The sequence below is a fragment of the Apium graveolens genome, chromosome 1, assembly GCF_009905375.1.
Source record: "Apium graveolens cultivar Ventura chromosome 1, ASM990537v1, whole genome shotgun sequence".
Taxonomy (NCBI): domain Eukaryota; kingdom Viridiplantae; phylum Streptophyta; class Magnoliopsida; order Apiales; family Apiaceae; genus Apium; species Apium graveolens.
The window spans coordinates 201,131,235-201,145,320 of record NC_133647.1 but is presented as its reverse complement, the minus strand read 5'-3'; the positions used below and the strand labels follow the sequence as shown (position 1 = coordinate 201,145,320).

The 14,086-nt window shown below is 32.3% G+C and overlaps 1 protein-coding gene across 1 annotated transcript; it reads left to right on the top strand.

Moving 5' to 3' along the window:
* The first annotated feature begins 7,974 nt into the window (after nt 1-7,974).
* Nucleotides 7,975-10,145, top strand: LOC141724277 (F-box/FBD/LRR-repeat protein At1g13570-like). Its single transcript, XM_074526355.1, has 4 exons — nt 7,975-8,049; nt 8,427-9,405; nt 9,521-9,682; nt 9,795-10,145. Exons 2-4 carry the CDS (start codon nt 8,491-8,493, stop codon nt 10,092-10,094), a joined length of 1,377 nt encoding a protein of 458 aa, XP_074382456.1. The 5' UTR covers nt 7,975-8,049; nt 8,427-8,490; the 3' UTR covers nt 10,095-10,145.
* Nucleotides 10,146-14,086: the final 3,941 nt, after the last annotated feature.

Genomic DNA, 14,086 nt, shown 5'->3' with positions numbered 1-14,086 from the left:
CAGTAATGTGACCTTTCCCCTTGCAATGATAACAAATTAAATCAATCTTAGATTTCCTGAAGTCTTTCTTAAAACCTTGGCCTCTACCATAACTTCCTTGATTATAACCAGAAGACTGACCAGATTTCTGACTATACAAAGCACTAATCTCAGTTTTAGAGTTGTTGAGATTAAGAGTATTTTGCTTCTCAATCTGCTGCAAGATATGATATGCCTTGAGAACAGTTGGCAGAGGTTCCATGCTTAACAAATTCGTCTTAATAGAATCATATTGCTTATTCAATCCACAGATAAACTGAATCAGTTTCTTAGTTTCTTGAGCATCTATGTCCTTTTTCAAGAGATTGCAAGTACATTTGGTCATAGCATTACAAGTACAAACAATATTGCCTTCAAGAACCTGAAGCTTATCCCAAACAGATTTCATTTTTCCAAAATATTCAGCAATACTCATGTTATCATGTTGAATCTTGATAAGTGTAGTATGCAGTTCATATAGTAAAGGAGCATTAGACTTACCAAAACGCTCAGCAACATCACACCAAAGTTCATGTGCAGAAGTAGCAAAAATGAAACTATCAAAAAATCACTTGCTCTATAGAAGAAGTTAGCCAAGAAATTACCATATAATCATTGCGGATCCACTTATTATAGTCATGTGAATTTTCAGATGGCTTAGGAAGAGATCCGTCAATGAAAACGAGCTTGTTCTTCGCTCCAAGCGCCATCTTCACGCTACGGTTCCAATTGATGAAATTATCGCCAGAAAGAAGCATAGTGCCTAATTGTTGGCGTGGATTATCACCAAAAGAGAGGTAATAAGGATCATTATAGTTCACAGCTTGATTTTGTGAATTAGAGTAATGTTCATTGTGAGAATCTTCACAAGTAGAATTCGCCATAACAAGCAATTCAAGACGAAAAATAAGTTCTAAAAATTGTAATCGCAACAGATCTTCAGAAAAGCAAAAAAAATCTTAACAGAGATTAAAATCTTAACATGAAGAAGAAGAATGATTACGCCATGGCTCTGATACCATGTACAAACATGACAGTTTAGATCAAGCCAAGAAGATAAGAAGAGAAAATGTAAACTGGATTTTACATACTGCAAAATCTGTTACAGAAATGTTGATGTATCAGCTATATATGTATAGACAGTAGAATAAAACTAGCTCCACCCTTCTCTAACTAACTCCTAACAACTTGCTATGTACAGCTGTGTACAGCTGGAATTTCCTATTTATTTTACAAGAAAATATAAATATATATATCTCAATACATCTCTGTTCAGTTGATCAAGACACAAAAAGTGGTGCCCCATTTGCAGCTTCAACATATACATTTGTTGAAAGGTCTTCATAATCTTTGAAAAAGTAAAAACAATAATCGGAAAACTGAAATTCATTGTGTGTGTGTAAGGGCCAGAAATATGTTTACTCAATCTGAGTTGGTGGATGAGAGGGTTCTTGATCATTGTCTTCAAGAAAAATTGACAAGTCATGAGCTTTCCTGCAAATAAAGCCCAAGAACATGCATTACAAAGCCGTAATCCATTTTTATACATATATTAATGTAGATATATATTACTTGGTTGGAGAGTCGGCCATTGTTGTTTCTTGAGGTTCTTGGTTTGAGAAGAAAGAGTGTTGGACTAGAGAGAAGTTGTTGTATTGTTGTACTGTATGGGAAACAATATGGAGAGAGTAATGAGAGAATTGTTTGAATGAATGTATGTGATGCGAGAGAGAGAGGGGGAGAGAGAGCGAGAGAGAGAGATGATACTTTGTTAACAAGAAACTAGTTGAAACTCAGATATGGAAAGAGAATGCTTGAATGTGATACGGAGAGAGAGAGAATGTTATATCGAATGGGTCCGCATTCCAGTTTTGGGGCTTTCCCCTGTACATATTTCCCACTAAGAGTAATGCTAGAGACGCAAAAGAAAATTACAAAAAATTGTCACAAAATGACTTGGCATGGGTGAAGTGACATAATGAAAAAATTCAATTGGTCCTATTAATGTAACTGCAGGGGGTCCATTTATATTTAGCCAACCAACATGTAACATGTGGCATTTGTAACTATTTTAGTAACTCATTTTGTACCTCTAGCATTTTCCTTCCCACTAATTGTAAATTGAATAAAGGCCCTTAATTTTATAATTTGGGAGTAAATCCAAAATATCACAAGATTGAGAAATGGTCTTTACTGTCACGTATAAACGTAAATAAAACTTGAGTTGTCAATCGAAGTGAAAATATTATTCCTTTTATTATGTCTTAAATTGGGCTTGTAATTTTTTTTAAAATAAATGCTTTTTTTTACATGCGTTCCTAATCATGAAATGCAGGTTGTTTATGTGTTTAAGCATAAACGCATTTTTTGGATGCATTTTCAAAATTTGTTTTTTACGTACAGAATTTATTTAATATTTTAAAATTAATAAAAACATAAATAAAATATACATTTTGTAGAAACGTATATAAAAAATGTGTTTTTAAGTGATAAAAATGTCATTTTTTCAGATTGTGAGATTTTGGGTCATTCTTCTAAAATTGTGATGAAAAGGACCAATACCCATATAAATTAGGGTCCTCCCTGGCAATCTTGTGCAGGGGAAGTTTTATCTAACATACTACTACAGGGATGTCGAATCTATATTTTAAGGGCCTGAGGATTTTTTTTTAACATTCCGCAGATATTTTTCAGGGATATTTTCTGCGGAAAGGCTTTTCTCGCTTTCTCGGAAAATATCCGTAAAACTGAGAAAATCTGAGCCGTTGAAATAATGATCTAAGGGTTCTGTAGGAGTGTGTTAGATAAGACTTATCTAACACAAGATTATTAGGGATTAAGACCCTATACATTAAGGGTCTGTTTGACCGTTACAGGTTTTATAATATTTCCACACTCTCAATTTTTAGTTCGTTATTTTTGCGAATTCACATAAAAACTTGGTTTCTTAAAATGAACAAGAGATTCAAAAGGTTTATTACAAAAAAGTGTTTTTTGGTTTTATGTTAATGGTTACTGTTATATTTTTTTTTGCATATAGAAACTTCGCTTCTTAAAATGAACAAGATATGTTTGACATGTAGTCCGATTTAGTTTGACAACTTGGATGTTTTATGCGTGTTCAGGGCGAATTTAGGATTTCACTTCTATCGGGGCTGAGATAAATTTTTTTATTGCAATCCCATTAATGCCTATTTGAAGAAAATAACTTAAAAATATAAAATCGAAAACATAAACTGAATCGTGATATTAACAATACTAGTATACAACAAAAATACTAACTCTGTACCACGCCAAGATCAACCATTGTGAAGCTAAATTAACATAATCTCTTAGAAACTCTGAATCCCTAATCATAATATATCTCGTAATTTTTTTACAAATTATCTATTACACTATTTGAATAAAAACACAAATTATAATTACCCCGCGTATTGAAAATAAAGTTTGGCGTAAATAAGAAATAAAACTGTAATTTTTATTACTAAATCAACATCGTAACCGTAGTTATAAAATTTGCAAATTAGAAACAAAATGGTAAATTCCTAATTAAATTGCAAATATAATTTTATTTAATCAGATTCTATCTGAATAAATCAGTTTTGATAATTGCAAATATATGTAATTAGTTCTCAGTTTTGATGATTTATCTGTATAGATTATATTGGATTCATCTATACAAATGTATGGGCTGAGCCCTAAACGTTCGTTTGATCTCATTTATAAAATACAGAGAACATAATATAGGGGATGCTTATTTTTTTTACATGAGATGAACTTTATTGAGGGTTTTTATATTTAAGGGTCCGCTGAATTTTGACCTGGGCTGGAGGTAACCCCAATCCCTTCTATAGTCCGCCCCTATCCGTGTTTCAGAAAGATTTAATGATCGTTGCTATTACGTTTCTGATATGCAAGTTCTTAATATGTATTGTAGTTTTTGAACTTTTTCAAATACACATCATTACTGTGCTATTACGTTTTTAATATGTAGCTTCTTAATATATATTAGCCAGGAGTAATGTTGGACACGTATTTCAAGTTACTAGCAATGTTAACCCTAGGTCATCTTAATTTGGTACTTGTATATGTAAAACATAACATAGAGCGCTTAGTGACCGTAAAAAAGCATAATTAATTCATATTTTATAAGAATAATCTCAACTAAATAAACAACAAAGCTATGCATGCAGAAAACTCGAGTGATATATTTGTGTATTTAAACAAACGACGAGAGAGAGCAAAAGTGGAAAACATAAGGAATATTTTCTTCATGTAGTCTTACCTAAAAACAAGGTTATAAAATTCGGAAATTGGTTATCCATATGTACATGTAGATAGACGATAATGACGAACGAAAGCGTAACTTGAAACCTTGTTACAACAATTTATGGTCCTTTCAAAACTATATGGAAAAAAGGCTTACAGTGGATCATAATTTAATGAATGATCATTCTACGTCTGGAATTTTTCCGCCAAGTCTCATAACTATAACTTAATTCAGGGTTACTCACACATAGATAAAGGGTCTCAACCCTCCATTCAGAACTATATTCTTTTACTTAATCCTTAGCATATAGCAAAGTACGTAACCATCTTGTGAAGGCAAATTGAGCTACGAAACAGGAGAGCAGTCAAATACGACCTTTGAACTCACGAACCTAGCATTAAATACACTCTAATTTTTACCCACAATATTTGGCGGTGTTTGTGGGGAAAAATATCAACCATGGTAACCACACGAAGCGAAAAAAAACCTCTTGAAGGAGTATTGGCTGGAACTATTCAAACAATCGCATATGTCATTGAGATTCTACCTCACTCAACCTACTCAACATCACATCTTTGCAAAGGTTCAACCAAAACCGAGGTGAAAACAAGAATCCGGGAGCTTCTCTCCAAAAATCGAACACAACACACATAACTACACACATGCAAAAATGTCTGTCTTTATATATATATATATATAGACAAGTGCTCAAATACAAACCAATGTTAGAATACAAACTACAAACTAAATAACAACTACATGTTTAATCCATTTCTCTCTCCATGTGCATGTATATATTTTTCCCTTCATTTTTAATTTGACTTTTCCCGTTAGTCGGTTAATTATTTTTTAAAAATAATTACACCGTATTTTTCTCCATCTCCCACTCATCAATTTGCATAGCATATTTGTTATATTTTGACGACAAATCAATATTTAATCTTACCCAAATCACTAAGCTGAAATCAGTACTATTCTAGTAACCAGCAGACTTTAGTGATTCTCGTAGGTATAATTAGTGATTTATCGTCAAAATATATCAAATATGGTATTCATACCGATTGTTGGAGGATGCAGAAAAATACAGTGAAGGTAAATTTTAAAAAAAGTTCACCAATTGACGGGAAAAATTAAATTAAAAAAGGAGGGAATTATGTGAAGTTGTGTGTGGGAGAGTATTTTTAAATTGGGTGGGGTAGAGTTTGTAGTTTGTATTTTAATTTAGTCTATATTGTAGTAAAACTATATATATAATATATATATATAAAGTTCAAATCTTGAATTTGAACTGAGTTTAGGATAAGGATTCAGAGAAGTGTAAGCGAGAGAGAGATTACCGAAAGAGAGTAAAGAAAGTTCGAGAGAGAGAGGCGGTGAAGAAAAGAAGAAAGAAAAGGGGGAAGGAAGGGAGTATATATATTTGTGGCAGAGGCAATTTTGTCCTTGCACAAAAATAAGAATTTCTTTTTCTGATTTTCCTTTTAAACAAAAAACTCTTATTCCTGCATTTAAATAATAAAAACACCCGCTTTTATAAATAAAAGGTGACGCAGTTACATATCAAATCGAAGAATATAAAATTAGTTCTCTCCCCGGATTTTGGATTTTTTTTAGCGAACGAATTAATTTTTATAGAATTTACAAGTAATTCACAAATAATAGAAATAACATAAAATCATTTTAAAATATCTGAACACCCAAATAAATTCAACTATCATTTTTAAAAAGTCCCTTAAACTATTTTAAAGATAATAAGGAAAATCTCGCATTTTGATCATATTTTTATAATTTTAGAAAAATATTTAAGGATCAATAAATCTTTATAAAAACATATAAAATTCCACAAATCATAGATTTGTACATGCATACATCAAATAACATATAATTACACACTAACATCAACTATTTTTTCTTAAGCAACTATTTCTCTTTTCATTTAATTTTCTTTTTATTTACAGATTCCGTTCAACCCGACGGCCGGGAACACAACTTAAACTCTTAGCCTACTTATTAAACTAGAATGAGATATTTCAAGTTCTCACGTACTATTTTACAAAGTTAAACTACAAAATCATTTAACATTTGATTTTATATACATAAATCTACGAATATAGTATAAAATTATTATCTTTATTCAATTAAATACATCAAGAAAATTCCATTCACTAGAAAAAATGTATCAAAAGATATCATAAATAAATTATCTAGAGATCGTGTAAAAATTAATGCACGTGTATTCTTGTTAACTAAAATTTTAGCCCGATTATATTTATTAGAGCATTGGCTAAGCTTCTCACCTGTTACCTATAATATCTGTGTGCTAATGAAAAATAGCTAATATGTAAAATATTATTCACTCCAACCCATACTCTACGGCCAGACCACATTTGTTGACTCACCTCCTATAATCTAAAATAATCCACATCATTTTGATGCTTAAAATTTCTTGTAAACCTAACTTTTGCTCTTTTTATATTTTTAAAAATATAACTTATTATTTCAAATTATTTTAAATATTATTTAATTGTTAACAGAATTTTTAAAATCTGATATAATAAACTATGTTTTAATTATATATTTTAGTATTTATATAAGGGTCTCCCATATGCTTAAAAAGTAGTGTATGGGCTCCCTCAAGGTAACGACTTCAAACTCATAATTTTTGTTAATTTTATTTTTTATTTTTTAAATATGTTATATATTTATAATTGTAATATTTTTTTATTTATAATATTTTCTTAAATTTTTTACATAAATATGAAAATAGAAAAATATTATCATTGGATATCTTTTTATTAAATAAAGATTTTATTTTTAATTGTATTGATTAAAAGTAACTTAAATTTATTTTAAATTTTATGTTTAAATTAATAATAAAAAAGATATTTCTAATATAACTAATGATTATAGCTAACACTAACACAAATCCTTAATTCAATAAAATTTTAGATAATAATTTTTTAGCTTGGAAATGGTCTTACAAACTTAAATTACAAATCTCAATTAAGTTAACAAAATTTAGAAAATAACTATTTTATGTCATTTTAACCAATTATTTAGCCAAAACCGTTGACATGTTTTTATACACACGTGCACCCAGTAAAATATCCTCAAACTTTATTTTATTTTTTCAAGAAATGCTTAGACAAATTATTGTACTATGTTATTTATTTAAAATTTAAATCATATTTGTTTTTTTATTAATATTTTTGTAAAGTAATATTTATCAAATTTAATTTACGTGAAGTGTTGATATAATTTTTTTGATTTTAAATAATTTAAATAAAAATATTAATATAAATAAAGATATTAAGTTCTTATTATTTTATATATTGCTGTCTTATAAATAAATTTCATATTAAATAATTATATTTAAAACTAAATAGTAGAAATAAATATTATATTTAATTGTTTAAATAAAAATAAATAATATAATCAAATACATTAACAGTACATTAATTTACTAAAAATTAGTATTTAGCCAACAAACCTAGGATTCTGAATTATTCTATTAAGATTAGAATTAATTTTGGATTAGTTCTCCAGTGGGTCGGGTTGTCACAATGATGATCGAGTATCCACATTACCTGTCGGATCGGATACTAAAAATACCGAGCCTTATTCTTTCCCTATATAAAGAATGAAAAAGTACGAACGCACCATAAATTGTTGCAACAAGGTTTCATGCTCTGCTTCCGTTCACCATCATCGTCTATCTACAAAGCATAACAGATTTCCGAGTTTTATAACCTAGTTTTAAGGTAAGACTAAGGGGCAGTTTAGATCATGGGATACCAACCCGGTTAACCGGAATGAGATTTCAATACAAAAATATATTAAACCTCATTCGTTAACCGGGTTGGAATCTCATGATCCAAACATCACCTACGTGATTTTAAATATATATCTCTTTGAGTTTGTAGATGCACAGCTTTGTTATTTAATAGCTGAGATTATTTTTGTGGAACATAAATTAGTACAGTACATCATCCTCTTCTTTTCTAGTCAAACTGCCTAGTTTCATTGACGCTGGCGGAATCACTAGTATTCTGTCTAACAAAAATTTGTAAAGACTTATAAACAATTTAGCCCTGCATCCTCTAAATTACTAATTGAGCTAATACAAATTTTATTGCAGGGTTGTCTCTGCCACTTGGTAGTATTTTAGGAGCTGTTTAACTCGAAAAAGCGGTTTTAACAAGATGCAACTAATTGGTTGCGGATCAGTGGAAAGGCCGGCCTATATAATCCCTATTAAGAGGCAATTTACCGTGGAAGGACGCATTTGGGAGCCTCAAGTTAAATCAGTAAGGCGACTTGATTATGACAGGATTAGTAATTTACCCATTGAGTTGATACATTGTATCTTTGGACGTCTGACAGTTCATGATGCGGCTAAAACAAGTGTCTTGTCAAAAACATGGAGGAATGTGTGGAAAATGCACCCTGTCGTAATTCTTGATGAACAATTCTTCTTGAAAGTCATGTTCAAGAAAAAAGTTTGTATCCTAACCCAAGGTATAAACATCTGTATTGCATTTTCAGCAGCCGTCAGTATGATTCTTTCGTCCCACACAGGCCAAATTCTGGACTTTAAACTCTATATTCCAAAGAAACTGGGTATGCTTCATATCCATAGGTGGATTAATCAGCTAATGTACAAGGGTGTTAAAAAGCTTGTACTTTGCAATTCGGAGAGGAGTGCCCTTTCGAGTCCTAATTTGTTTGATTGTTCAGAGTTGATTCAGTCAAGACTTTCAGAGCCAACTCTCCATTCTGAATGCTTCGCTAATCTGACTACAGTTCGCCTTGTCGAGATTTCAATTTCTTCTGACATGTCATTCGGGACCCAAATCCAAGAACTCTACTTGGAAAAATGTGAGGGAATTGAACATCTAGCCTGCCAGCTAACTACTAGTAACAATCTCAGAACACTAAATATCTCCCGATGTGAAACAATTGACTGGAGATGGCTCGAATGCACAAAAAAACTGGAAAGCTTTGGTCTTCAATTGTCTGCTGCAAATTTCAATGCCAACAAATCTGTCGATTTGATAAGCCTTCTGAGTAATAGTCCCAGAATCAACACTCTACTACTTAATGGCTTCACCCTTGAGGTAACCTGAAATTTTAACAAATCTAGTTAATTGACTGTCTTATAATAACATATATGTGTGTGAATAATATAATGCTAGTTCACGGCTTACACTTCAATGTATTCTTTGTATACAGGTTCTGGGACGAGGTCTCTCTGTTTTGGAGGAGCATACAACGAAGATGGTAAACTTGAAGAAGCTGCGCTTGTACAGGCTTGGATATAACACACGTCAGATCTCAACATGTCTTTCTTTGATCAGAAATCTTCCTAACTTGGAAGATCTTTTCATAGGACTGGTGAGAACTAGACCTTGTCTTAAGCAATGTCGTTGATTAAATGTACATGCTCTTCATATCATTGTGTTTTAATGCACATATCTGAGCTTAGATTTAATAATTTTGTGTGCAGGAACTTGAAGGAAGAAAGAGTTCCAATCCTGCAGGATCGACAGTGGAACGTCATTTGGAATCACTAGATTGGAAGGACGTTTTACTGGACCGACTTGAAGTAGTCAAAATAAATGGTGTTGATGGTTCAAGAGCAGAGCTACATCTATTAAAGCCTATTCTTGCATCTTCCCCATTGCTTAGAGTGATATCACTAGCCTGCAGCAAGACAGTAAGGGATCCTCAAGAGAAGTTGAGAATTAAACAAGAGTTGCTGCTACTACCTAGAAAATCCAGGGCATCACAAATTGTTTGGCTTTGATTTTTTCTATTTTTGCACCGAAAGGGTTGTTCTTGAACCAACTGATGTATGATTAACTGAATTTACAATGTTATTTTACCTTTCAAGAAAATTAACAAACAAAAAAAAAATTAAACATAGGACTTGTGAACGGTCATGTCTTTTTTATATTTGACTTTAAGTTTATATGCAAGGAGTTTGACTGGATACTAATATAATTTTTTTAAAACAAAAAAATCATGAAAGAAAAAATATGACTTATACTAAAATTCACAAAAATAAAAAATAATTATTTTAACTATACAATCAAATTATTACTTTTAACTATGTATATAAAAGTTAAACGGCGAATATAAAAAAGCAATAAAACTTGTGAAAAAAAGTTAGTTGAATTTTTAACATTTTGGTTTCACCGAAAAACAAAAAAATATTTTACAACTAATAATTAAAAAGATTATCGTTAATTTCTTAAGTTATTAATATAATAAATTGGAGTATGAAGTATATTAAAGTATAATAAATTTAGAAATACAATCTCGAGCTACATAATAAGTACCACATTGTTTCCTAAAGGAATAAGGATAAAGAGGACAACTTCCTATATAAATACATATAATAACCCCGCTGAATGCAGTATTCAAATCCTAAGTAAATTCTGTTGTTAAAGGAAGAAATAGAAAGAGAGAATCGAGATTGATGACGACGATGACAGAGCACGATTACGGGCATGGGGAGGAGGTGGAATGTCTTGCTTGTCCTCCCATTGACGATTTTGCACGGAGTGATGCTTTCTTTTACGGTGCCGCGAGTATTAATTTTGATCATATTGTGTTTTTCGCTGGTTTGTCAAAACAAGATGATGGAAAATGACACTGCCCCTGCCCTTGCCCCCAAAGGTGGCTATTAGTGCGGTCCGTACGGTCTGGGCCGGGCTAATTACGAGTTGAACACACAAACAACAAACACTGGACCGACACGCAAGTTGAACGAATCGGGCCGGGTCGGGTTCCAACCGACAGACACAGACTCGTAACCGGCACTGGACTCGCGAGCCGTGCGGGCTTCGTGGGTTGGAGTTCCTTTTAAACTTTTGGACAGGGTTGATCCACGTAGCCATAGCATCACTCCAAGATCTGAATCATAATATATTTTTATTTTATTTTATTTTTAATTTTAATTTAAGAAGTCAACATCAGTAATTATATTAAATAAATTCAATTGTAAACGATTAATTTTACTATAATAAAATTAGATTAGGTTACTAAGCCTCCTCTAATTATGCCACCACCTTTGAATGTTTAATTATAAACTAAATTACCCACTTGGGCTTAAACATATGTACATGCGTGTTTATATTTCTAATTTTCATCTTTGAGCAATTCTTTTTTACTTCTACATAATTAACAGTATCCTTTACCATTCTTTCCTTATTACAAAAATAATGTATGAATATATATGAGTCAGCCATTATTAGCATATAGGTGAAGACGATACCCACGAGCTAGGCGGCTTGTGTGTATTGCGCGGCTCGTGCGGCTCGTTGGTTCATGCGGGATGGGCCGGTCCCAGTTTTCTAATTATGTATTCGTATTCGATTCGTTCATTTTGGCGAATTGTGCGGTTTTGAACCGGGCCGGTTCAGGCCTAATAAATCCGGGTTTTCGTACGAGCCGATCCCGAACCGGCGGTTTAAACCCGCACAAGTGGCCAGCTCTACCCCCACCCAACAAGAAGCCTTTAATTTCTAGGTATAATTGAAATGGAAAAGAGTGGAAACGGGTGTTGCAAGTACTTTAACTCGATACCAACATGTTGGCCAAAGTAGATACTTTATTGGAGTCGACTAAGTCGTCGTTTGTTGTTACAAAGCCAAGAAAGACTATTAAGATTGTTTTTAAGAAGAAGTTAGATAAGTCGATACCGATGAACGATAAATATTTCGAGATAAAACTAGAATCCAATGTTGGGCACAAAATGCGCGTTAATAATTCACGCAAGTATACGCGTTCACAAGTAGTATAAGATTAAATCAGATTCGTTCCCACAGAGACTCAGACTAATTATGCTCAATTAACACTTACTCACCAATATATGATTACTTCTCAATGTCACGAAAATAACACTTAAATTTGATTAACTAATTATTAACTACAATTAACTACGAGAATTAAGCACTTAATTGACACTTGAATTAACAATATTAAACACACATGAGATCATAACTTCATTACTACTTCCTTCAATAGTCATTGTTATTACCCTTAACATGTGACGATGATGATATTAATCGAACAACACGAAACTGATAAAAGCCAACTTTCGTTGTACTAATACCATTCTACCAAACATCCACAATTAAGATAGAAGTTCAATATGCATCAATTATGTTCAGACCCTATATGTCTACAGAATTTGACAACATAACGATTTAAGCACAAGTTATTCTTTATGATTACACGGGGCAAGTAAAACGGTTAGAGTTACCCACTAATCATGCATACACATACATGAACCTATGCTAGCATGGCAAGCTCCAAACCTCAAGATCCACCGTCGCTTCACAGGAGATTAACAGACTATTTTATATGTTCACGACGCACATAAGACGAATAAGCACAACCTATGCTAGATATCATACAATCATCACACACTAAGGTATTGAACAACTAACTAAAGAAATTCATAGTAAATCCGTTACGATCCCATGATCACGATTAGCCCATGATAGAACTCATCGTCACCATGGGTTTATATGAAAACATGATAATAACACACAATATAAACTAATAAAAATGCTTATTAAAACCAGAGTACGTCACAAGAGTAATAAGGTTCACACACTACGATACGTGGTGATTGAACAGTCTTTGGATCTTCATTATTAAACCAATTTATAAAGCTTTTTAAGGTAAACAATTTGATCTACAAATTAAATATATGTTTTTCGCATGGATCCTGCGGTGGGTTTCGAAAATTCTGATTTTTCAAGTTTTTAATTAATGTTTCCATTACTCTTTATGTGCTCGAAACCCTTGATATGCCACATCGCACACTTGTTTATTAGCCGGTAAATACCTTGGAATGGAGATAGTGCTTGTCAAGGAGACTATTAAATTCGATAACATAAAATTCACAACTAGACATACTGATATTAAATATCGGCGGTTGAAGCTTACCTGCAGATGCGAGAATAGATTTATTGATATCTATATTCATAGAATGGTAGTCGACTGGCTGAAGAGATATACTGTATATTGTGGATGGGATGAATATATTAACACATCTGAAGACGACGGGGAGCCCTCAGCTTTATTTATGGCATATGAGTTGATAGAATTGGTTAACAGTGGAATAAAGTATGAATAACCAATTTTTATTTTCTACTTTTAAGTAGAATTTGTGGGACGATTAAAACTGATAATGTACGATAATATAGCATGATCTCTACATAATTTTGATGGCCAAAGGGGTGGTATTGTTTTTATACTTTGAATAAATATTATTAAGTGAACGACTTTCATGAATTTTACGCTTTTAAAAATTTCCGTAGTCTAGCTTGATCATACTTTGCATACAAGATAACCAGATTTCTCATAAGCATTTGATCAAACACCTTCAACGCAGGTCGTATAAACCTAGTTCCATTATATTTTAAACTTGTTATTTTGCAATACATATTTAAAATCCCTGTTAGCAGAAGAGGAAAGAACATTAGTAGTTATGGTAATTGCTCCTATAAAAATCAACTTCCCTTTGAGGGGTTCCTCGAGTGATGTTCCGATAAAAGTTATCTTCTCGGGGTCTTCGGATGTCAATGGAATCGGGATCAAATCCTCCACCAGATTTCCTCATTTTTCATCTTTCTCACATATATCCATATCTTTAATGAGTAATACTTGCCCCCGGCTCCATCTGCCTCAACGAGGCTACATAACAGCTTCTTGCCATCTTCTAGTCTCCTCTTTCTTCTCCTATACCGTTCTTTGTAGGAAATTTGATTACTGAATGGTAGG

Excerpts from the sequence above, each read along its gene's own strand:
- LOC141724277 (XM_074526355.1), top strand. The coding sequence starts at position 8,491 with ATGCAACTAATTGGTTGCGGATCAGTGGAAAGGCCGGCCTATATAATC. Across the intron at positions 9,406-9,520 it reads TTAATGGCTTCACCCTTGAG|GTTCTGGGACGAGGTCTCTC; the intron begins GTAACCTGAAAT and ends CTTTGTATACAG. Across the intron at positions 9,683-9,794 it reads AAGATCTTTTCATAGGACTG|GAACTTGAAGGAAGAAAGAG; the intron begins GTGAGAACTAGA and ends TTTTGTGTGCAG.